This window comes from Salmo salar, chromosome ssa01 (assembly GCF_905237065.1).
Source record: "Salmo salar chromosome ssa01, Ssal_v3.1, whole genome shotgun sequence".
Lineage (NCBI taxonomy): Eukaryota > Metazoa > Chordata > Actinopteri > Salmoniformes > Salmonidae > Salmo > Salmo salar.
This window is the reverse complement of record NC_059442.1, coordinates 60,283,624-60,310,356: the sequence shown is the minus strand read 5'-3', so window position 1 is coordinate 60,310,356 and position 26,733 is coordinate 60,283,624. Positions and strand designations below refer to the sequence as shown.

The 26,733-nt window shown below is 42.9% G+C and overlaps 1 protein-coding gene across 4 annotated transcripts; it reads left to right on the top strand.

The window, feature by feature from the left end:
• Positions 1–1,658: 1,658 nt before the first annotated feature.
• LOC106606765 (GRIN2-like protein) lies at positions 1,659–22,142 on the top strand. 4 transcript variants are annotated; one of them, XM_014203127.2, is made up of 4 exons: positions 1,659–1,928; positions 16,620–17,212; positions 19,263–19,281; positions 19,374–22,142. In XM_014203127.2, the coding sequence occupies exon 4, from the start codon at positions 19,566–19,568 to the stop codon at positions 20,823–20,825; it is 1,260 nt and encodes a 419-aa protein (XP_014058602.2). In that variant the 5' UTR covers positions 1,659–1,928; positions 16,620–17,212; positions 19,263–19,281; positions 19,374–19,565; the 3' UTR covers positions 20,826–22,142. The 4 variants fall into 4 exon arrangements, with proteins under 4 accessions (XP_014058602.2, XP_045576660.1, XP_045576658.1 ...); XM_045720704.1 differs by lacking the exon at positions 19,263–19,281; XM_045720702.1 differs by having other exon boundaries at positions 19,263–22,142.
• Positions 22,143–26,733: the final 4,591 nt, after the last annotated feature.

Sequence of the window (26,733 nt, the reverse complement as noted above, 5' to 3'; positions counted from 1 at the left end):
AAATGTGGAAAAAGTCAAGCTGTGTGAATACTTTCTGAAGGCACTGTACAACAGACAGACAGTATACAGATGTGGGATCTTAATTTGATTACTCTGTTGTCGCTGAGAATGTTCCCTCCGCCACAGGATTTACATATATTTACTGAAAACCTACACTAACACACGGTTAAATTAACAGTATTGCACTTTCATGTAGCCTAATTTTGGCCAGCTAATAGCCTAACCACGATCCAGCAACATTACATCTGCGGAAAAGAGTGAATGGACTAAATGTTAAAATCCTGTTGCTGCAGGATTATTTTGCTGCGACAATACTTGTCAAATTACGATCCTACACCTGTACATGGCAGACAAAGATGATAACCCAGCATTTTTATATACCACAGGAGGTGAGGGATCACATACAAGCATCTTTTGTTTGACCTTCTGTAGATTTCCGCTTGCTAAGCCCCCTATGAGAGCCACCATCAGGCCTCTCAGCATTCCTGTGGGATGCAGGTCTTGCAGATCTTAATGCATAGATAGGAATCCCTTACTTTCACTCTCCTCTGACATGACTGGGAGGGCAATAACTCATTTCCAAGGTGACACAGGTCTCAAGTGACAGGGTTTGTCCTTGGTCTCTGTTAAGTGGGTCTCACGTTTACACAATACACCCCACATTGCTTTTGTACAGAGAAGAGGATTTGAGGATGTTGTTGGGTAAGGGATAAGACAGGAAATCATGCTGCGAATGACACCCCCCTGTTGACTCAAAGAGTTGTTTTATCTGTAGGTTTGATCAGTATGTGAACAGCCTTGAGGGCCACAAACGTATTTTCTTTCCAAGTACTTCAGTCTTCAAGGTGCATTTCCCATTAACCTTATCTGTCAAGTTGCCCACATCAATCCAGTCATAGCACCTTAGAATAGAAAATGTCCATGTCAACATTTTCCAAATGTTAACTGATGCTGCTGAGAGACAGTGCAATGACCTGAAGAGAGATTTCTGTGCACATCACTGGGCATCACTCAACCTCATAAATAAAAAAAATACTGTAATTAAAATCAAATGTTATTTGTCACATGCGCCAAATACAACAGGTTTAGACATTACCTTGAAATGCTTACTTAAAAGCCCTTAATCCATTCACAACAAAATGTGAAATAAGTCAAGGGGTATGAATACTTTCTAAAGGCACTGTAGCTCCATCGCCATAATCTCAATTTCGATTGGTGGTGGTTGACCCTCGCCCTTTGACCTCTGTGGATTACAGGCTGTGGCATCTGATAAATAACGATCCTAAAGCTTTGAAAACTTCTCCTGTCAATGTGAAGGGTGTGGATAAAGTGTGACTAAGCAACCCAATAACAACACATCCAGTATATATGGTTGATGAGGAGTCACACTTTGTAGATTCTGCAAACTGTGTCTTACATTAAAATATTTTGTTCCAGTTTTTGATATGAGTTCCTTTATTTCAGCTCATAATGTTCTCTTAGGTTTCAAAATGAAACAGTGCTTTGCATAAATCATAGAAAGCCATCAGATGATAATTATGCATACTAGGCAGATTCTTCTATCAGCGACTGTGAACTGTGAAGCCAGAATAGGAGAAACAAATTGGCTTGGGATGTATTCTAGGTCAAGGTGTGAGCCTGAGTGTGAAACTGAATATGTAGAGTAGGTGTGTCTCAGATTTGTGTGAGTAGGCGTGTTTGCAGGGCTAGAAAAAAGGAACTGAGCTCTAAAAAGCCCCTGCGAATGAATAATAGTGCACTTTGGAACTGCCGATACGCGTTACACCGAATCCACAGTTTTCACAGGAACAGGTGTGAGCTCCACAGCCAGAGAGGGGTGTTGTGGCTAACGCTGAGGTAGCTAAAGCAACAGAACAAAGAAACTAGAGAGGAGCACTGGAACAACACAGACCAGACCCTTTATGAAGGTAATACAAGACATTAAATTGGACAGGACAAGTTATAATGCCTTCCAATCCTTCCAATTACCACATACATGCATGGCTTTGTATTATAACTTAATTCAGTCGGTGACAGGTGGTTATATAAGATTGTTACGGGTTTGTATGCAGATAAGCGTTTCAAAGAGTGTCCAATAGGTCAAAAGTTTTGCTGTGTTGTATGTACCATTACCATATGGTCCTGTTCCTTTATGCACACGTACGAATGTCCTATATGTACACAGCACAGGGGCTCAAATGCAGCGTATGTGGCACTTTCATTTTGTTTGCTGTCGTGGACATAAGCATGGGCATTAGTGTTTTGTCTTGTGGGTTTCCCGGGAGACAAGAATTAGATCAACCATTTATCTACAATATGACAACATCCAACTCCCATGATGCTCTGTGGCACAACCCCAATACACCACATCTCCTCCCGACCTACTTTAATTGTCCCCGCTATGAACAACAGTCCTGAGAAGGTGACTTTAAACCCCTAGGTGACAACTGCTGGGTCCGGGTGTCATCCAGTAACAGTTCTGGACCACTCACGACTTGTGGTTCTGTCAGTGTTGCTTTTCTCAACAGTAACTGATCTGTGTGGCTTTTCCAGATTACGTCCTCTGCAGTCTGGATAGTGTAGGACACAGGACCAGTCTGAGCAATGACTGTAGCAGGAACCCACTTTGGTCCGTTGAGGTAGTTCCTAGCATAGCAGTTTCTCCAGGGTTGAAAGCTCTGTCCTTTGCTCTCAGTTCACAACATTTGACTTGACTCTCCTGTTGACGTAGGACTGTCTCCTTTGAGTTTGGATGTTTGAGTAGGTCAAAACTTGTATGTAGCTCTCTCTTCATGAGTAGCGATGCAGGCAAAGCCCTGGTGGTTGCATGAGGCATGTTCCTGTAGGATAGCAGGAAGCTGTTCTAGCGTTGGTGCAGTGTCCCTTGACCCTGAGATGTTTCATGGTCTGTACGAACCTCTCCGCCAGCTCGTTGGTTGGTGGATGATATGGTGTGGACCTGATGAGTTGTAGGCCATTCACCTGTAGGAACTTAGCCATTTCTTGAAACACTAGCTGTGGTCCGTTGTCGCCAATGAGTTGGAGTGGCGATCTGAACCGACTAAACACTTCTCCAATATTCTCAATGGACTTCTTTGCAGTAGTAGACCTCAGGATGGCAACCTCTGGCCAATTGCTATCAGCCGGTTCAGATCGGTTCAGATGGCCACTCCAACTCATTGGCGACTCATCAGGTCCACAGTTTGGCAAAAGCATGGTTTTCCTATGGTTATTTTGCATACACCCTTCCCACAACTTTCTGGGAATGATGCAGGATAATTGTTTGGCTTTGGAACATTCTCAGCACATTTAAGGAGCTTGACAAAAAAACATAATTTTCTTAGTACTTCATTACTTTAACAGAACGTTTCCTAAAACATGGTTACGTTTCATTTCAATTTTGGTAATGTTCTAGGAACGTTCTCAGACTGGTTCAGAGAACATTACGAAACAACGTTCTTCTGTGGGAATTTAAGTACTTCAGCATAACGTTTCCTACAGGTGTCCTCATGGTTCTATTTCAAGTCATGTTCTCAAATTGTTCTGAGAATGTTAAGAAAACTTTCCAGAAAAAACACCAGAAAACTTTAGTAATGTTCAGAGAACATTCAGTTCTCAGCATCAACAAAACTCTCTATCCTATATCTTGTTAAGTGTGTTCAGGTGTGTGGGACACACCTGATCTTAATGAGTGCTTGTTTCCTTTGAAATGGGGTCTGTTTGAATAGACTAAAGTGAACAGCTTTGTATGCATAAAAAAAGAGTTCCAAAAGGTTATCCCAAAATAAGCTAGCAGGGTATTAAAAGTCTTATTGAAACATTCAGGTACATTTTTTAAGAAATATATTTTTTTATATAAATTATTAAATAACCTATCATTTCCGTTCTCAGAGCGTTAATAAAGCTTCCCAGGAAACTTTCAAGGAACCAGAGTAAAACATTCTCAGAACCTCCCTGCAACCTAAAAATAAATGTTTCCAGAACAGGCTAAATGTTCACTTCTGTTCTCAGAACATTTAAAAAACTTTCAGTTTTACCAGTCAGGAAACGTATGGCTTCCTTCCCAGAACTAATGGGAAACCAAAAATGTATGTTCCCACAACTTCCAAGGAACCAAATTGATAAGGGAATTATATGTTTAAAGGTAATGATTAAAGAATCCCACCCTGAAACGTAACTAATTAGTAATTAGTAGTTTATGTAGCATGTATAATGAATAAACTGTAATAATTAAAGTACTAAACGTAAGTCCCATAAGGTTTAGTAGAGACCCGTGAGGAAGAGAAATGTATGTGTGTATGTGTGTGCCTAAGAGAATACCGAGAACAATGAAGACTGTGTTTGGCTCGACCTGGCTAGAACCTAAACTTATGATAGGACAAGGAGTACTTCTCAAGGTTCCTCTAATCTCTGGGGAATGGAACGGACAGTGCTGGGTAGTGATAAACAGTGGTGAGAACTCTGGGGAGGGATACATCCCACCTACTGTTTGTGTGTATGTATGTGCGTAAGGAAGAAGCAAGTTATAAAATGAATGTCTCTGTATTATGGACTTCAGAACGTTCTGTTGAATAAACTGTATGAACCTTTTGCATAAGCTGAGTATTTGCATAATTATTATTAACCCAGTGTCTTACAAACCTTGGGGATTAGTCAAAGCTTATTGACTGTTAGTTATTATCATTGGGATTGAAAATTCTCGTGACACAAATGTACTAGCTGGGTGGTTTCCTCAGTGAAGGCAGAATGATAACTCTCCTCCCCCACAGCAGACAATTGAACTGTACTGACAGCTCAGTTCTCTTGGATAGGTAAGATTTCAGTTTCGGGGGCATCTCGTTTGCCTTTAATGATAATGTCCATCACTTAAGATAACACATTTCTCTACACTGATTTTCCACTTGTCTGAAGTAGATGTCAACTTGGTATGACTCTGGTTAAACCACAGTCAGTGGTAACCTGGAAAGTCCATCTGCGTTGCAGTTCAAACTTGCAGTACTTGATGTTGTAGGTTTGTGCTGACAACAAAAAGCCCACCTTTGCATTCTGCTTGCAGAAAGTGACAGAATTCCAGTATCCGGTCCAAAGATGCTCGTCAGCATTGTTCTGTCCATTTCCATGTTTTGTCCTGACAAAGAAACTGATGCAGCGGTTTCAGCTTCGTTGCTAAGCTCGGAATAAAGCGTCTATTCAGTAACCCCAGGAAAGAACGCAGTTGGCTGACGCTCTGAGGAGCTGGGGCGTCCAAGATAGCGTTGACCTTGGATTGAGCCTTGTGAAGGACCGTTGCATCGATGACGTGACCGAGGTATTCAACCGATGATTGACATTTGTCCTTACGAACTTGCAGTCCATAATCTTTTAATCTCTGTAAGGTCGCATCCAAGTTCTGGAGATGGTCCTCTTCGTCCTTTTCAGTAAAGAGGATGTCATCCAAGTAGCATTGTACTCCTGGCAATCCACTCAAGATCTGGAACATCGCCCTCTGGAACAGCGCTGGCGCACTTGTGAATCGAAACGGTAGTCGACAGTACCTGAAAGGCCCCTTTTGTGTCCTTTGACTTTTCATACACGTGCATCTGCAAGCAGGCTTGGCAGAGGTCAATTTTGCTTTACTTTTGATTGCCAGCTAAACCCTCAAAAAGGTTGTCTATGTGTGGTAGTGGATACTGCTCAGTGGACCACACAGGGTTAACTGTGACTTTAAAGTCTCCACATATCCTGATTCCACCATCCTTCTTAAGGACTGGTATGATGGGTGTTGCCCATTCACTCACGCTGACAGTACTTTGTTTTTACTAAAGCGTCCAAGTCAGCCTCGACTTTTGGTTTGAAAGCATAAGGTACGGGCTGTGCTTTCAGAAACATTGGTTTGCTGTCTGACATAATAGCTTCACTGTAATGTCTTTAATGTTACCCAGCTCTCCATGAAAGATTTCTCCATATTTCTTTAACCTCTACAGGATGGGTATCCCTAAACTGAGGTGGTTGTTGCTAACGTGCGCTAATGTGACTCGAATTACGTTGTATACAATAACCAACTTTCCGGGACATAGACATGTCTTATATTGGCTGAAAGCTTAAATTCTTGTTAATCTAACTGCAGTGTCCAATTAGCAGTAGCTATTACATAGCATTTTTGTATGTTCTCTATAGTTATGTACTTGAAAATGTATCAATTGACCAATTCGGCACATTTGGGCAAACTCCTGGCAGACTTGATACAAAATATTGTGCAGTAACGTAATTCTTCACAGGATCAGTTTGAAACTTTGCACACACACTGCTGACATCTGGTGGCCAAACTCTAAATTACACCTAGACTCCTATCTGAAAGTATGGCCTTTCTCTTGCATTTCAAAATGATAAAAAAGTAAAACAAATAAACGCATGTTTTTTTGTTGTTGTTGTATTATCTTTTACCATATCTAATGTGTTATATTCTCCTACATTCATTTCATATTTCCACAAACTTCAAAATGTTTTCTTTCAAATGGTATCAAGAATATGCATATCGTTGCTTCAGGTCCTGAGCTACAGGCAGTTAGATTTGGGTATGTCATTTTAGGCAAAACATTTTTTTTAAAAGGTACGAGGTTTTTAAGATAGAGGGTAGGCTTGTGTTTCCATGTGTCATTGTAGACACTGATGGCTAGTCCAGTGTGATCTACTCCAACCACGAACATCCCAGTAGTGATGGATAGTCTTCTTTCACAACATAGAGTGACAGCTTTTCAGTTTGTGCTCATTAATATAATTTGCAAAAACAAAATATTAAAACTGTTCTGTATATGCGCTCCACTGCTCCATACTTTCATCAAATGGTCCAATGTTTCCAACAATTCCATTCATTTTTTGTTTCTCAATAGGCTCCTGATTGTCACTTTGTTCCATGTTGGTGTAACGTAATTTCATTGAAATGATGTGAAAACAACATTGATTCAACCAGTGTGTGGGCAATGGGTCACTTCAATATTGTCCTTAACCAAGGCAATATTTCCCTCAGTCACGTGATCTTCACTCACTGACGTTTCATCCTCAATTTCATTCATTTAGCAGTTTTTTTTTTATTAGTTGAATAAATGTCCTTTCCTTCACTGTACCCAGCTAGCACAGTGGATTTGGGCCGATTCCGTCTGAGAGTCGGGGCACTCATCTGAGAGTCGGGGCACTCGGCCGACGTCATGTGGCACGAGTCTGGGCCTCCTTTGGCAGTATCACTTATTGCTAGGATGCGGGGATTGCACTTGGACCGAATCCGGTGTGAGTTATCTGGCCCAAATGTACTACTTGGGGCTCGGCCGTTTCCGGTGTGAGTTATCTGGCCCAAATGTATTACTTGTGGCTTGGGCCAATTATGGCTACTCTTTGGCAGATGATTACACGGGCTGCTTTATATAATTAAATCAAATCAAATGTATTTATATAGCCCTTCTTACATCAGCTGATATCTCAAAGTGCTGTACAGAAACCCAGCCTAAAACCCCAAACAGCAAGTAATGCAGGTGTAGAAGCACGGTGGCTAGGAAAGACTCCCTAGAAAGGCCAAAACCTAGGAAGAAACCTAGAGGGGAACCAGGCTATGAGGGTTGGCCAGTCCTCTTCTAGCTGTGCCGGGTGGAGATTATAACAGAACATGGCCAAGATGTTTAAATGTTCATAAATGACCAGCATGGTCAAATAATAATAATCACAGTAGTTGTCGAGGGTGCAACAAGTCAGCACCTCAAGAGTAAATGTCAGTTGGCTTTTCATAGCCGATCATTGAGAGAATCTCTACCGCTCCTGCTGTCTCTAGAGAGTTGAAAACAGCAGGTCTGGGACAGGTAGCGCATCCAGTGAACAGGTCAAGGTTCCATAGCCGCAGGCAGAACAGTTGAAACTGGAGCAGCAGCACGGCCAGGTGGACTGGGGACAGCAAGGAGTCATCATGCCAGGTAGTCCTGAGGCATGGTCCTAGGGCTCAGGTCCTCCGAGAGAGAGAAAGAAAGAAAGAGACAATTAGAGAGAGCATACTTAAATTCACACAGGACACCGGATAAGACAGGAGAAATACTCCAGATATAACAGACTGACCCTAGCCCCCCGACACATAAACTACTGCAGCATAAATACTGGAGGCTGAGACAGGAGGGGTCAGGAGACACTGTGGCCCCATCCGATGATACCCCCGTACAGGGCCAAACAGACAGGATATAACCCCACCCACTTTGCCAAAGCACAGCCCCCACACCACTAGAGGGATATCTTCAACCACCAACTTACCATCCTGAGACAAGGCCGAGTATAGCCCACAAAGATCTCCGCCACGGCATAACCCAAGGGGGGGTGCCAACCCAGACAGGAAGACCACGTCAGTGACTCAACCCACTCAAGTGACACACCCCTCCTAGGGACGGCATGGAAGAACACCAAGTAAGCCAGTGACTTAGCCCCTGTAATAGGGATAGAGGCAGAGAATCCCAGTGGAGAGAGGGGAACCGGCCAGGCAGAGACAGCAAGGGCGGTTCGTTGCTCCAGAGCCTTTCCGTTCACCTTCACACTCCTGGGCCAGACTACACTCAATCATAGGACCTACTGAAGAAATTAGTCTTCAGTAAAGACTTAAAGGTTGAGACCGAGTCTGTGTCTGTGTCTCTCACATGGGTAGGCAGACCATTCCATAAAAATGGAGCTCTATAGGAGAAAGAACTACCTCCAGCTGTTTGCTTAGAAATTCTAGGGACAATTAGGAGGCCTGCGTCTTGTAACTGTAGCGTACATGTAGGTATGTACGGCAGGACCAAATCGGAAAGATAGGTAGGACCAAGCCCATGTAATGCTTTGTAGGTTAGCAGTAAAACCTTGAAATCAGCCCTTGCCTTAACAGGAAGCCAGTGTAGGGAGGCTAGCACTAGAGTAATATGATCACATTTTTTGGTTAGCACTAACTGAAGTTTATTTAGTGCTTTATCCGGGTAGCTGGAAAGTAGAGCATTGCAGTAGTCCAACCTAGAAGTAACAAAAGCATGGATTAATTTTTCTGCATCATTTTTGGACAGAAAGTTTCTGATTTTTGCAATGTTACGTAGATGGATAAAAGCTGTCCTTGAAACAGTCTTCATATGTTCTTCAAAAGAGAGATCAGGGTCCAGAGTAACGCCGAGGTCCTTCACAGTTTTATTTGAGACGATTGTACAACCATCAAGATTAATTGTCAGATTCAACAGAAGATCTCTTTGTTTCTTGGGACCTAGAACAAGCATCTCTGTTTTGTCCGAGTTTAAAAGTAGAACATTTGCAGCCATCCACTTCCTTATGTCTGAAACACAGGCTTCTAGCGAGTGCAATTTTGGGGCATTCGCCATGTTTCATTGAAATGTACAGCCGTGTGTCATCCGCATAGCAGTGAAATTTAACATTATGTTTTCGAATGACATCCCCAAGAGGTAAAATATATAGTGAAAACAATAGTGGTCCTAAAACGGAACCTTGAGGAACACCGAAATTTACAGTTGATTTGTCAGAGGACAAACCATTCACAGAGACAAACTGATATCTTTCCAACAGATAAGATCTAAACCAGGCCAGAACTTGTCCGTGTAGACCAATTTGGGTTTCCAATCTCTCCAAAAGAATGTGGTGATCGATGGTATCAAAAGCAGCACTAAGATCTAGGAGCACGAGGACAGATGCAGAGCCTCGGTTTGATGCCATTAAAAGGTCATTTACCACCTTCACAAGTGCAGTCTCAGTGCTATGATGGGGTCTAAACCAGACTGAAGCGTTTCGTATACATTGTTTGTCTTTAGGAAGGCAGTGAGTTGCAGCACAACAGTTTTTCTAACATTTTTGAGAGGAATGGAAGATTCGATATAGGCCGATAGTTTTTTATATTTTCTGGGTCAAGATTTGGCTTTTTCAAGAGAGGCTTTATTACTGCCACTTTTAGTGAGTTTGGTACACATCCGATGGATAGAGAGCCGTTTATTATGTTCATCATAGGAGGGCCAAGCACAGGAAGCAGTTATTTCAGTAGTTTAGTTGGAATAGGGTCCAGTATGCAGCTTGAAGGTTTAGAGGCCATGATTATTTTCATCATTGTGTCAAGAGATATAGTACTAAAACACTTTAGTGTCTCCCTTGATCCTAGGTCCTGGCAGAGTTGTGCAGACTCAGGACAACGGAGCTTTGGAGGAATACGCAGATTTAAAGAGGAATCCGTAATTTGCTTTCTAATGATCATGATCTTTTCCTCAAAGAAGTTCATGAATTCATTACTGCTGAAGTGAAAGCCATCCTCTCTTGGGGAATGCTGCTTTTTAGTTAGCTTTGCGACAGTATCAAAAATACATTTCGGATTGTTCTTATTTTCCTCAATTAAGTTGGAAAAATAGGATGATCGAGCAGCAGTGAGGGCTCTTCGATACTGCACGGTACTGTCTTTCCAAGCTAGTCGGAAGACTTCCAGTTTGGTGTGACACCATTTCCGTTCCAATTTTCTGGAAGCTTGCTTCAGAGCTCGTGTATTTTCTGTATACCAGGGAGCTAGTTTCTTATGACAAATGTTTTTAGTTTTTAGGGGTGCAACTGCATCTAGGGTATTGCGCAAGGTTAAATTGAGTTCCTCAGGTGGTTAACTGATTTTTGTCCTCTGATGTCCTTGGGTAGGCAGAGGGAGTCTGGAAGGGCATCAAGGAATCTTTGGGTTGTCTGAGAATTTATAGCACGACTTTTGATGCTCCTTGGTTGGGATCTGAGCAGATTATTTGTTGCGATTGCAAACGTAATAAAATGTTGGTACGATAGTTCAGGATTATGGGGAAAAACATTAAGATCCACAACATTTATTCCACGGGACAAAACTAGGTCCAGAGTATGACTGTGGCAGTGAGTAGATCCAGAGACATGTTGGACAAAACCCACTGAGTCGATGATGGCTCCGAAAGCCTTTTGGAGTGGGTCTGTGGACTTTTCCATGTGATTATTAAAGTCACCAAAAAATGGAATATTATCTGCTATGACTACAATGTCCGATAGGAATTGAGGGAACTCAGTGAGGGATGCTGTATATGGCCCAGGAGGCCTGTAAACAGTAGCTATAAAAAGTGATTGAGTAGGCTGCATAGATTTCATGACTAGAAGCTCAAAAGACGAAAACGTAGTTTTTCTTTTTTTGTAAATTGAAATTTGCTATCGTAAATGTTAGCAACACCTCCGCCTTTGCGGGATGCACGGGGGATATGGTCACTAGTGTAACCAGGAGGTGAGGCATCATTTAACACAGTAAATTCATCATGCTTAAGCCATGTTTCAGTCAGGCCAATCACATCAAGATTATGATCAGTGATTAGTTCATTGACTATAACTGATTTGAAGTGAGGGATCTAACATTAAGTAGCCCTATTTTGAGATGTGAGGTATCACGATCTCTTTCAATAATGGCAGGAATGGAGGAGGTCTTTATTCTAGTGAGATTTCTAAAGCGAACACCGCCATGTTTAGTTTTGCCCAACCTAGGTCGAGGCACAGACACAATCTCAATGGGGATAGCTGAGCTGACTACACTGACTGTGCTAGTGGCAGACTCCACTAAGCTGGCAGGCTGGCTAACAGCCTGCTGCCTGGCCTGCACCCTATTTCATTGTGGAGCTAGGGGAGTTAGAGCCCTGTCTATGTTCGTAGATAAGATGAGAGCACCCCTCCAGCTAGGATGGAGTCCATCACTCCTCAACAGGCCAGGCTTGGTCCTGTTTGTGGGTGAGTCCCAGAAAGAGGGCCAATTATCTACAAATTCTATCTTTTGAGAGGGGCAGAAAACAGTTTTCAACCAGCGATTGAGTTGTGAGACTCAATCATTTCATTATTTATTTTTCCATGTTTTCTCATTGTTTCTGTGATCAACCTTTTTTTTTACATTTAAATTAAATTATTTAAGAGTCCTGTTTAAGTAGTATTTTAGTATTTTGATACTTTGTGCAAGGCAATTGATAAGCACTAAAAACTTGGATGGGGCATCCCGAGTGGCGCAGCGGTCTAAGGCTGTGCAAACTGCGTTGCTACAGATGCTGGCTTGATACCCGTGTAAGCCGCAACCGGGAGACCCATGAGGCGACGCTTAGGTTTGGCAGGCCGGGATGTCCTTGTCCCATCGCGCTGTAGCAACCCCTGTGGCGGGCCAGGTGCATGCCTGCTGACATGGTCACCAGGTGTACTGAGTGCCGAGTCCAACACCAATTCCAATTCAATCAGTTCAGGCCCCTAGGAAGAGGGTCGCTTCTGGGCCGACTTGTCATTACTAGCTGGGTATATTCCTCCCTTTTAATGACGTTGTTTTCCTGATTTTCATCCATCTCAAATCCTTTTCTTCCATGCATGACAATGCTAACACTCTCTCTTAGCTAGCTAGACTCTGCATTTGCCTCTGCTAGTAATACACTCTGCTAACATTAACTTAGACTGTACCACGGGATATAACATTTTTAAACTTGTAAAAACCGACTTCTTCCAGATAAAATAGTTCCTGTAGGTTCAGACTTACTTGTCGCCAATCTTTTGTTATGTCTTGTGGGTTTCATAACCACGTCTTTATAACGATTAAATGATGAGACAGGAATTAGTTCAACCATTTATCTAGAACGTGATCATCTACCAACATCCAACTCCCATGATGCTCTGATGGGACAACCCCAATACACCACATCTCCTCCCCACCTACTTAAATTGTCCACATTATGAACAACAATTATGTACAAGTCCAAGCGTCTTGGTGCCCGCCTATCTCTTGTAGGGTAACGGCGGCCAACCTGCAACAATATCTCTAGACTGTGGCGTTGACTCCGGTGTAGGCATGTGAGTAGCCTATGTCACAGTCTCATCATACACTTGTGTGGGTGCGGCTGAGTCAGTGTCCTGAGAAGGTGACTGTGAGCCCTTAGGTGACAACTGCTGGGTCATAGAGTGCAGGTCAGGTCTGCAGATGAATCTGTCCCCCAAGGGGAAAACAGTTTGACTGAATATACAAAATGTAACATGAAACTTGACCCAGGAGAATTACTTATTGTGATGGATAATGTCAGAGATTCAAGGCACAGATATGTGATGGTGCTAGTATCACACTAGTAGTTTTCTCTTTTCAAGAGAAAAGGTTTAGCCTATAGTTGACGCTTGAATTGTGCTATGAAGTTTCTAGTCTTACTATGTTAACTGTCCAGTAGTTTCTCAAACCATAGATGTTTTACTGCTACTGCACCTCCTATGTGTTTGCTTCAGCCCAATGGAACTCTGAGGAGATGGTGTATCTTTATCTATGACGGTCTTTGTTGGAGCATACTCAAATACAGTATTGACAGGATATCAATGCCTGCTCCAATGTTTATTTATACATTGCCATCCCAGCTAGCACATTTGGTTCCTTGGAAGTTGAGGGAACGTTTGTTTTTGGTTTCACATTCGTTGTTGGAATGAAGCCATGCGTTTTCTGACCGGTAAAACTGAACATTTTTTAAACATTCTCAGAACAGAAATGAACATTTAGCCTGTTCTGGGAACATTTATTTTTAGGTTGCAGAGAGGTTCTAAGAATGTTTTATTCTGGTTCCTTTAAAGTTTTCCTGGTAGGTTTTATTAATGCTCTGAGAATGTAAATTATAGGTTATTTTGAGGTTTTTGAATAATTTCTTTAAACATTTCACTGAATGTTAAAATAAGACTTTTAATATCACTGCTAGCTTATTTTGGATTAATTTTTTTGAACTCCAAGCACAGATAGGACACATGGAAATGAATTTCCATAGGCATTAATCATGCAAACACATGTATTTTTATTGTGAGATGGCATCAATGAAATTCAAACCTATAATAATCTATTCTCCATCCATGGAATTAGTCCACTGCGCCACCAGAATGGAGCTAGCATGCAATATTTTTTTACACATACAAAGCAGTTCATTTTAATCTATTCAAATAGACCCCATTTCAAAGGGAAAAGGCACTCATTAAGATCAATTGTGACCAATTAATGGGCACGGCAAAAACACTTCAACAAGATAGAGAGTTTCGCTGATGCTGAGAATGGAATTCATGTTTTTAAATAACATTCTTTAAACGTAGTCTGAACGTTACTTAAGTTTTCTTGTGGTTTTTATGGAAAGTTTTCTTAATGTTCTGAGAAAGGAATGTATGTTTTTAAATAACATTCTTAGAACTTTCTCTGAATGTTACAAAAGTTTTCTTCTGTTTTTTATGGAATGTTTTCTTAAAGGGATAGTTCACCCAAATTACAAAATGACATATTGGTTTCCTTACCCTGTAAGCAGTCTATGTACAAGGTATGACAGCAATCGATGCTTTGGTTTAGTTTCCATGGCACTGTTTCCACATGCTAATGTTTTAGCATTTGTGGCCAAATCCCATTCAAGTAATGGCACTGATATTAGCATTTTTCACGCAATTCTCAAAACATCTATAGGTGACTTTGTTGAACTTCACAATCAATTTTTGATACTTTTGGATGATTTGGACATGAAGCACGAAAAATGCTTATATCGGTCCCATGACTTGAAAAGGATTTATGCCACGCATGTTAAAACATAAACATGTAGAAACAGTGCCAGGGAAACTAAACCAAAGCATGGATTGCTGTCATACCTTGTCCATAGACTGCTTACAGGGTAAGGAAAGCAATGTGTCTTTTTGTAATACCAAGAAAATAATGTTTTTGTTGTCAAGTTCCTTAAATGCGCTGAGACTGTATCAAAGCCAAGCAACTATCCTTCACCATTCCCAGAAAGTTGTGGGAAGGTTGTATGCAAAATAACACATGGTTCTGAGAATGTTATGTGCTAACTGGAACTGCTGATAAAAGGTGTTTTTGTAATGCTTATTCAAATGGTCATGGATAGTTTGCACAAAGAATTAGAGAGTTGTTTGTGTGTGCAGGGAGTAGTAGGGGATCTATTCAGTGAGCCGGGTGTGTCAGCCATTTTATATCTGAATTATATCTGAATGCATGCAGCTAAGGCTTTCCTGTCTCTAACAATTCCGGGAAAGATATCACGGCCATGCTAGGGCATTGCTGTTGCTGAGATACTATCAGGGTTGTATGATAGTGGATCTCATTTAATTTCAGTCTGCAACAATATGGTTTGCCAGCTGGAGAAACTCACTGATGAATGAAATTTGTCTCAATCTCTCTCCTTACCCCTGATACTATTTAAGTCCTAAAACTGTTACTGTAATTGGTACAGGAGCCCACCCTGACATTGTTGGCCAGCAGGATCTTCCACAATCCTCCATCCCTCGCTGACTCTCTCTTTGAAATCTAACCTTAATCCCCTGGTACTGCCCTCCTCCAGATGTTCAGTCTGCCGTAATGAGACTTTGCTCCTAATTCTAACTCTACCTCCCTTCCCTCCCCACAGAACTTCTACTACAACAATCCCAGCCCCTGTACTTGAAATACCGACACACAAGTGTAGCCCATTCAATCACACACAACCCCTCCCCTCACCTCAGTTAACAATGCAAAAAAACTATATTTTCATCTCAGCAGCATGCACTAAGCACCGCTAATTACCAAGGATACTTGTGTTCCTTCTGCCAGATACATATCATTCTTCCATTTGAGCTTCTACAGATGTACAATTACAATAACCCAAACAAGGAAATGTGATATGTCTGACAGGCTTTGTTATGACTGCCTTTTGTTTGATCACACATTTTCTGTCTTACACTCAAACCCCGTCTGTATTTATTTTCCACCTGTTACTGCGGTGAGGAGTGGTCCTTTACTGTAGGTCCCCATCCCCCGATCTTTACCCTCCTCTTGTACAGCCAACAGACTTTCACTCACACATCTGTAAATTGGCCAGGTTTGTCTGACTAGCATGTTAGCAAAGCAGGATACAGTAAATTGACCCTAGATAATAATCTAAGGTCAGTTTTTCATTGTTCCCCCTAATGGTTAATGTTTGATTTGGGAAGGGTAAGCTGATCCTAGATCTGTGCTTAAGGGCAACTTCTACCCATAGCCGTATGAACTACAAGAAATACTGTTTTATACTCCCATTACTTCCCATCTTAATGTGACTTCTCAAGCAAATGACATTCCTGCTTTTTAATTAATTGTCATGCAAAACACAGACATACCATGGCATGTGACATCCATGCACAAAAAAATGTACATCAAATCACATTGTTTTCTTGTTACTTGACAACCATGAGCACTGTCGTTTCCCGGCTGACATGTTTTTGCTGTCTGTCGCCTCACAGCAACATAGAAAATGAACATTCATCAGAGTCCCATTGAGTATTGCAGTTTCCATAGCAACAGGGACAGAGTGATGGAGAGTGGGCGAGAGTGATGGGGAGTGTGTAAGGGAGTAGGTGAGGTAGGAGTCAAAACAATGTCTGTGTGCGTGGGTGTGTGCATATGTGTGTGTGTGTGAGAGAGACAGAGAGAGGAGGATGAGTGGGAGAGAGAGAGAGAGAGAGAGAGAGAGAGAGAGAGAGAGAGAGAAGAGGATGCGAGAGAGACAGAGACTGACTGTCTGTGTGAGGGGCGGCTGTTTTTTCGCCGTGAAACCTTCTATTCGATAACACCCATTCATGCATTTTTCTGTCTCTTTTATTTCTCCCAGGTGGATGGAATGACAATGACGCTGTCTGCCTGACTATCTGTGCATCTCCTCATTATCATTCCCCCTCCCCCTCTCTCCATCCAATCCCCTAGCCCTATCTACCACCGCCCTGTAAACCACACACAAAGCCAAACAACCACCACCACCCATCTCTAACAACGTCACACATACACACACACACACACACACACACACATATAGACACACACACATTCGCACACACACTACCCCTGTCTCCTGGAAAGGGATTTAAAGATTCGCAGCCTCTCATTTGTAATCAGATGAAAGAGAGGATTATCTCAAGGTTTCCTCCATCTTGTTCACAGCCAGGAGGGAGGGAGAAGGAAGAGGAGGAGACTAGAGGGAAGGGAGGGCGCTGTGGATGGTGCGTGGCGAGAGAGGGGGGGGGTCACCTGTGGATGTGAGGGAAGGAGAAGCGCGTTCCTTTTCCTTTCCAACATCCTGGACTAACAGGGGTTCTCCTGGGATCCTGGGGGATAACTGGACTCTGACACAGAGTGATTGAAAAAGAGAGGGAGAGGAGGAGGAGAGAAAAGGAACATAAGGCACGGATCTCATATTCTTCCTGAAAGGTAAGCAGGGGATACAACAGAGACTTTTCAGGATGAAATGGTTAAATCTCTCTCTCTCTGTGTGTGTGTGTGTGTGTGTGTGTGTGTGTGTGTGTGTGTGTGTGTGTGTGTGTGTGTGTGTGTGTGTGTGTGTGTGTGTGTGTGTGTGTGTGTGTGTGTGTGTGTGTGTAGGGTGGGGTGGGGGGATTGATGTAGGCCCTTGAGTGAGTCAATACAGTCAGTCACAATCTGTCCCTAACTCATACAAAGTTCAGATAGTTGAGGCATTATTATTATTTGGATGTGTGTATAGCATAGCAGAAAGAATATCCATTTGTTGCGTTGTGTGGGGAGGTATATTCTGAAATATTATTGTAAAAAGAAAAAAGGCCACTAATTCATTCATTTGACTTCTCACATCTCTATTTTCAGACTACCACAGATCAGTTGTTTTGTTCTAGTGTCAGTGGGCAAAGTGTTAGCACGCCATTATTTTTTTACTGACTGGCCGCATGTTCCTACACTTTATGGCATATCATCTGCCTGCTCTGTCTATTGTCAGAAGTGACCTTTGCTTCAAACCAGCTTAGATGTAGCCAATTTATAGGAGGAAGACAACTCCGTGCCATCCTATCAACAGCCGCTTGTTAGCTGTGAGGAACATGCGACTAGTCAGTCAGTATTAAAGAAAGGCATGCTAACACTGCCCACTGACACCAGGCCATCCAGTGACTTCATTGCACACGATTAAATGACTTGAGCATTGGCTGTTATCTGTCAACATTGTAAACATTGAATTGAATGGGTTTGTCTTGTCTGTAGACAATATGATTTACATATGTTGTAATTCACTGTGAAAACATTCAGCTTGTGAGCTGTCAACACAGATTCCTTCAATAAATACACTAAGTAATGCAGAGAGACCAACATGGTCTTTATCATGCATGTTATCCCAAAAAGACTGTAACAGATATTCATTATTCATTATAATATTCATATTCAGCCTGTAGAGCCCCTCACAGAGACCAACATGGTCTTTATCATGCATGTTATCCCAAAAAGACTGTAACAGATATTCATTATTCATTATAATATTCATATTCAGCCTGTAGAGGCCCTCACAGAGACCCTACATGTAAATAACGAGGAGGTATACCATGGGACTGGGGTGGGATGGAGAGCCACCATGGGGCATTTGGCTCCAAGGGTAGAGCAGACTCATTGGTGATGCTTTTTAAACTGCCCCTAGAGGCCTCATATGGAAAGTAGAATAACAAGACATCAATGGACAATTAAATGCACATTTTTCAAAAGTCCATAGAAGGGTACATGATGATTTATGTATTGTGTGTATATAATATAAGGGTATTTGACTTCAAGGTTAAAGGTTATGTGATTGAGGTTCAGCACTCTAGCCGACATCGTATCATCACGCCACGTAACAAGTTAACACATCCACTACCAAAGCTTTAGAGAGCCTACATTGAAGACACCCCCTAATGCTCTCAAAGAAGACATAGACAATCCTGTGTTTCTCTTGTAATCTTCTGGATCAGTGAGGGGCTGATCCAGACCTAATCTGAACGGCCTAATCTCTGCCACTGTGAGTGAGGGATACCTGACCAGTTTGCTCATGGCATGCCCCCTTCTGTAGTGGACAAAACCAATGACCCTCTGGTTTAGGCTGGCACCACAATCTGTGTACAAGAGATAATCAAGGCCTTAATGTTTAAGCTGCAGAGACCAAATGGTTGTGTCTGTGTCTCTTTTGTAAATCAACAAAACAACTACACTAACACTGTGAAAACACTTGGGACTAGACTCAACTTCAATTATAAAAAATAAATAACAAACACTGTGAAATTCTAGCTGTCAAGTCTGGCGTTACACTAGACTACTCCCAGCAGGATGATGACTCATCTCATAACGAAGCAATTAGCATGGTACCAGATGACTGGTTTCATCAGGGCGTCCTCATGCATAAACTGTGTTAGTTCTCCTTATCATACAATAAGAGCTTATGTCCCTGAGCCATATTGTTGATGCTCTGTCTGTTTCCATTGTGTTCCAGGGCTTTCCCATGGCAGAGAGTGAGTGTCCTGTGTCTGAGTTATACCCACCAGAGGGCAGTGTTTCCCTTGACTCTGCCCTCTTTACCGACCCCTTTCTACCCCTCTCCCAGAGCTCCACAGACGGGCTGACAGGTCCCCTGAGGCAGGAGGAACTCAGGAAGAGCTCCAGTGAGCATACAGCTCTATGCTCTCACAGAGACAGAAAACATTACAGCCAGGGGCCTACTCAGGCTGTCCAGTACACCATCCAACAACACACACCTGACCATGTAGACCCCAGGACTGCTGTTCGCCCTCACAGTATGGCTGAGTCATCATACACAGCCCATCACCACGAAGAGGGCATCACCAGCCATGGTCACCAAGCTAGCGGGGACGTGTTATCGGCCTTCGGAGAGAGCCAGCAGCCCTACCCCTTATCATCATCACAGAAAGACCTGAGAGGACTGGATCTGTCCAGGCTGCCTGTCCAGAGGAGTCACTCGGATACCCTCCACATGCTCAGGGAGGTCCCTGCCCCCCCACCACGCAGTGAGACCAGCTGCCCCTTGTATCCTCAGGCCTTCTCCAGGTTTGCCTGCAAGCAGCCCATGCAGGTCCAGAACTGCAACACTGTCAACACCACCTGCAGAGGGGGAAATGGTGGAGGAGGCAGCCCCACACAGCAGCCTCAGGCCGGGAGTGTCAGGGTTGGTACCCCTGGCCCCTCTAACACAGCCAATGAGGTCGGCGATGAGACCCAACAACAACATTCATGTGAGGAGGCCATCTGCTACTGTGCTTTTGTCCACCACCACGGGACGTTGGAGGACACGTTTGCTGCGTACTGCCACCCCCAGCCCATCCTCACCCCTGCCCAGCTGCTGCCATGCTTTCCAGGTACCGAAGCTGAGTTCAGGGACCAGAGGGTGCTGCCACCTCACCCGGCGCCTACCCTCATCTCCCTCCCTTGCCTCATGTCCTCCGTCAGTGAGACTGGACTGGATGCCAAGCGCCTGCTGCAATGCTGCAACCTCAATTGCAACCTCAACTGCTCCTGGGCCAACACTCTGCCCCCTAGTGGAGCCCTGCAGCAGCAGGAGTATAGCTGTCCTAGCAGCAACAATAGAGCCAGCAGGGACACAGGGACTATGACATCCCACAGGGAGCTCAGGGACGTGGGGGTGCAGACTGGGCAGGTCCACGAGGCACGCCTGGCCCATGTGTTCCCCCAGGTCTGCCTGGTGGAGAAGAACAGGAACGAGAATGGGAACGAGAGCGGGAATGAGACGGATACATCCCAGAAGTCCCCAGTGAAGGAGGTGAAGTGGGACGCGGAAGGGATGACGTGGGAGGTGTACGGGGCGTCTGTGGACCCTGAGGAGCTGGGTCTGGCCATCCAAAAGCACCTGGAGCTGCAGATCAAGGAGACGGCTGGTCGCGCTGCTAACCTTTCCTGCCAGGATACGGCCACTTCCAGGAAGAGCAGTAGTGGCGCCGGCGGCAGGAAGAAGAGAGGCGGGGTGATGGGCTCAATCAGGACTCCAGCCTGCTGCGCAAGCTCCAGCACGGCTGTGGACTGACGGGGGGAGACCTGAACACTGTGCTTAGTGGTCAAGATGGCTGCAGCTTTATTATGTATCAAATGTGACCCCAAAACACCAGACAGTGTGACCAGCCTCACATAGTGAATAAGATCATATGTGTGTCAGTCAGAATATTGGCATGTGTACAAGAACCTACCATCATATTGATAAAAGAGGTGAATGGACAGCGAGTGAAAGGTTGTATTTGGATGGAATTCATTCGTAATTGTACCTTCATCATCAGCATAGATGCCCAGTGATAGAACAGAGCGCTGCCACAACAGTCAAACAAAGGGATACAATTATTTCTTTATCATTTAGAGTTGATTTATTTACTAGGAGGGAATAACGAGGGGTTTCTGTAAACAGACAAGCTAAAAGTTATTAACAACACAGAGTGGGGAAAAAAGCATCAATACACCATAGACTTCTAATCACTATGGCTAGAAATATATGTCTATCTTCCTCTCATTTCTAATGCTAGGTTTTAATCAAATTCTGTGTGAATGTTGGAAGCATACAGTAGTTTTCGTTTTTTTGCATTTCTTTTCACATTATTTCTACTGCCCCATATTCACATTGAAAATCTAGAAAAGTTATCACAATCCTGATTTAGCAGTACTTCATTCGACTGGCATAAAATAAGTCTTTAACCAACCTCAAATTCTGTGATCTCAGATAATTCACACTGTGATGCAGCGGAGAATACCGTGACATAGAGAAAGGGTTAACAGACTGGAAAACGTTGATCAAGAAAGCTGAAATCTCAACAGATATCATTCAATATATTAATGCACATAACAATAGGCCAAATAGCCTATTTGTGAATAATATTTTCTTTCAATTTTTCAACTTTGTCATATGAACATTTATTGCATTTGACCCTGTACTTTAATATGTCTCAAAAACATTTGGGGTAAAGGATCTAATGTGTTTTATGTTCTGCATGATGATTGTCTCAAAACCACAGCCAATGTTTTAGTCATGTACTGTATCTAGCCAGAGGGTTAAACGTTAACTATCACCACTGTAACAGTATCTTATCAATTTACTGTGTCACAAAAATGTACTGCATTGGTAGGCCTATTGTAAAATGGATGAGTTACAACTAGCCGGTCAGTTTGATAAACCTTTCAAGTATGTCATTTCCATATTGCGCTTGAAAGAGATTTTGCTCAATCAATTATAACCAGATTTAAAGTAGCTTTTACTGTTGCTACAATGCAGGAATAACTGTTTTATCATTAAATCAGTAATATAATGTTTAAGAAAGTTATTCTTGTGTATTAAATAATTACCAAGCTTGGCATTAAAGGGCTCGTTTGTTCTTTACAGTATAATTTCAACCTTTATCATATTTTTCCATTTCAGGTCACAGCACAAGCTGTTCATCATTGTTGGGTTTGTAGTGGAGGGCGTGAGACCAGATGATACGTTAATAGCAGTCCTTATCAGTAGAATATTACTGCTGTTATCAGGTCTTTAGTAACCTGTATAAATGGTTATGTCTAATGTTTATCAGTGGAGGTTGCTGAAGGGAGGATGGCTCAAAATATTGTCTGGAATGGAGTAAATGGAATGGTATCAAACACGTGTTTGATACCATTCCATTCACTCCATTCCAGCCATTATTATGAGCCGTCCTCCCAACAGCAGCCTCCACTGATGTTAATTAGGACATAACCAGTTTATTAGGTACACCCATCTAGTACCACGTTGAACCCCCCTTTGTCTCCAGAGCAGCCTGAATTCTTCGGGGCAATCTACAAGGTAAACTTTCCACAGGGATGTTGGTCCATGCTGATGTGATGGCATCACGCAGTTGCTGCAGATTGGACGGCGGTACATGCATACTGTGAACAGCCCGTTCCATCTCATCCCAAAGATGCTCTATAGGGTTGAGGTCTGGGGACTGCGCAGGCCCCTCAAGTGAACTGAACTCACTGTCATGTTCCAGGCAATGTTTTTCAACTCTTCAATTGTCCATTGTTGGTGATCGCGTGCCCACTGGAGCTTCTCGATGAGTTGTGCGTTCCGAGATGCGGTTCTGCACACCACTGTTGTACTGCGCCGTTATTTGTCTGTTTGTGGCACGCCTGTTAGCCTGCACCATTCTTGCCATTCTCATTCGACCTCTCTCATCAATGAGCTGTTTTCGACAACAGGACTGCCGCTGACTGGATGTTCTTTGTTCGTCGCTCCATTCTCTGAAAACTCTAGACACTGTCGTGTTTAAAATACCACGATCAAAGTCGCTTAGGTCACTCGTTTTGCCCATTCTACCATTAAATCGAACAGTAACTGAATGCCTCGATACCTGTCTGCCAGATTTATATAACAAACCATAGCCACGTGACTCCCTGTCTGTAGGAGCGATCCGTTTTCGTGAACGGGGAGGTGTACCTAATAAAGTGTATGTCTCAGATAATGCATTCTAGGTTACTGTTGATGCCAGCAATAAAGTCTCTTAGATGAAGTCTGAAGGGGTGTTAGCATCTAAGAAACTGTTTCCCCCCTTTGTTTTACTGAGGTTAAACTAACCTCTGGTGACACTAATGTCAGGTATTTAGAATGTCACACTGTAATTCAGTCAATACAAAGAATTAAAATATGTTTTGTCTCATTGTCTACCTTGCTGTAAAGTTATCAAAAACAACGTCACTGGAGCGGATAATTCACAAAATGATAAATATTTCACCTATGGAAGGTTCAACCTGCAGTTGAGAGCTTGAGAATTGTAACCATGTTCTGATGCGACAGAGTTTTTGTTTATAATCAAGGGAGTAAAACAAGCTAATCTTTTGGAATATGATCGGGTATGATAGTTGAACTAAACTCATGAGGTATTTAAGAATCAATGGGTATATATAATTAATTTAAAAGTGTCACGTCCTGACCCTAGTAAGATGTCATTTTCTATAGTAGAGTAGGGCAGGGTGTGACAGGGGGTGTTTTGGGTTGTTCTATGTTTTCTATTTCTATGTTTAGGTTCTAGTTTTTCTATTTCTATGTTGGGATTGTTTGGGTTGACCTCTAATTGGAGGCAGCTGATCCTCGTTGCCTCTGATTAGAGATCATATTTAAGTAGGGGTTTTTATCTTCCTGTTTTGGTGGGTTATTATCTTTTGAGTAGTGTGGTTTTCTCTCTGTGTCACAGTTTGTTGTTTTTTTGTGTATTCAAGTATTTTTTTGTGTATTGCATTACGTTTCACGGATAAATAAATATGTGGAACTACGAACACGCTGCGCCTTGATCCGATCATTCAAACAGCCGTGACAAAAAAAAAAAAAAAAAAAGAAGTACAAATGGAGATTGCCCCTTTAAATGAAACTGCAAGGTGTGTTTAATTAAAATTTTTATTTCACCTTTATTCAACCAGGTAGGCCAGTTGAGAACAAGTTCTCATTCACAACTGTGACCTGGCCAAGATAAAGCAAAGCAGTGCGACACAAACAACAACACAGAGTTACACATGGAATAAACAAACGTACAGTCAATAACACAATTGAAAAAAGTCTATATACAGTGTGTGCAAATGGTGTGAGAAGGTAAGGCAATGAATAGGCCATAGTAGCGAAGTAATTACAATTTAGCAAATTAACACTGGAGTGCTAGATGTGCAGATGATCATGTGCAAGTAGAAATACTGGTGTGCAAAAGAGCAAAAAGTAAATTAAAACAATATGGGGATGAGGTAGGTAGATTGGATGGGCTATTTACAGATGGGCTGTACAGCTGCAGCGATCGGTTAGCTGCTCAGATAGCTGATGTTTAAAGTTAGTGAGGGAGATATGTCTCCAACTTCAGCGATTTTTGCAATTCGTTCCAGTCATTGGCAGCAGAGAACTGGAAGGAAAGGCAGCCAAAGGAGGTGTTGGCTTTGGGGATGATCAGCGAGATATACCTGCTGGAGCGCGTGCTACAGATGTTGTTATCGTGACCAGTGAGCTGAGATTAAGTGGAGCTTTACCTAGCAAAGACTTATAGATGACCTGGAGCCAGTGGGTCTGGCGACGAATATGTAGCGAGGGCCAGCCGACGAGAGCATACAGGTCGCAGTGGTGGGTGGTTTATGGGGTTTTGGTGACAAAAAATATGGCACTGTGATAGACTGCATCCAGTTTGCTGAGTAGAGTGTTGGAGGCTATTTTGTAAATGACATTGCCGAAGTCGAGGAGCTGTAGGATAGTCAGTTTTACGAGGGTATGTTTGGCGGCGTGAGTGAAGCAGACTTTGTTGCGAAATAGGAAGCCGATTCTAGATTTAATTTTGGATTAGAAAAGTTTAATATGAGACTGGAAGGAGAGTTTACAGTCTAGCCAGACACCTAGGTATTTGTTGTTGTCCACATATTCTAAGTCAGAACCGTCCAGAGTAGTGATGCTAGTCGGGCGGGCAGGTGTGGGCAGCGATCAGTTGAAAAGCATGCATTTAGTTTTACTAGCGTTTAAGAGCAGTTGGAGGCCATGGAAGGAGTGTTGTATGGCGTTGAAGCTCGTTTGGAGGTTTATTACATAGTGTCCACAGAAGGGCCAGATGTATACAGAATGGTGTGTGTGTGTGTGTGTGTGTGTGTGTGTGTGTGTGTGTGTGTGTGTGTGTGTGTGTGTGTGTGTGTGTGTGTGTGTGTGTGTGTGTGTGTGTGTGTGTGTGTGTGTGTGTGTGTGTGTGTTCTCATTCATGTTTCTGTCTGTGTCCTCTGCTGCCTGAGAAGGTCCAGCTGTATGAGTTGCTCCAGGAAGCCAGAGTTTGGTCCAATGGATCTGTTCAGATAGAGAAAGGCTCTGGTAGACCATCAGATACCCCAGGGCCAGAACATTGGATGCCCATGGCACAGTGAACAAACACCTTGCCTTCAGGACACACAGAGCATTATACCTTAGTAACCATTTTGTTTCAGGGTGTGTGTGTGTGTGTGTGTGTGTGTGTGTGTGTGTGTGTGTGTGTGTGTGTGTGTGTGTGTGTGTGTGTGTGTGTGTGGAATTGTGTGCAAGATGGATAAGAGGAGAGAGGGATGAGGTGAGAGAAGCGAGGGATGAGAGGAGAGAGGGATGGCTGGTGGTCCGTCAGTGGGCTAACAGGAACTCCAGCAGCTCAGAGACAGATGGAGGTTCATAGCACCTCTCCTTTAGAGACATGCTGACACAGTCTGGAGAGGAGGTGTGTGTTAGTTACAGAGACAGATAAACCTAAGCGGAGCAGAAAACAGTCTGGTCAACAATAATCAAACATAACCTCTTTCCCATCTGATCCAAGTCAACTTACCTTTAACAGGCAGCACAGTCCCTCCTCTTACCGGGTCTGCTCATCTTCATACACACACACGCACATGCACACACACGCATACACACACACACACACATGCACATACACACCCCTGCAGTTAGTTTCCATTTTTAGCATTCTGTAATTCTATACCTCCTCACCAGTGATGAAAGCATCCTCCAGAATTTACTGGACAGATGACGCTATTCATAATGTAAAGGATTTATAGTTACTAATATAGCAGTAGTAGACGCCTGAAAGTAATATAATAGACACCAATCTGAGAGAAAAAAGTACCTTTAAAATTGTATAATCTCATTATTAATGTTTCAACTGATAGATTCCCAGGAGACAATGCTCAGCTGTACAACTCACAGCACGCTCAACTATCACCACTGGCTAGCACAGGAATGTTGAAAAGTTTAAATTATTTTAATATTTTAGATTTTACATGACAGTGAGCATTGACTGTCATGTGCCTTTCTTTTACTGAGGAGTGGCTTCCGTCTGGCCACTACCATAAAGGCCTGATTGGTGAAGTGCAGCAGAGATGGTTGTCCTTCTGGAAGGCTCTCCCATCTCCACAGATGAACTCTGGAGCTCTGTCAGAGTGACCATCGGGTTCTTCGTCACCTCCCT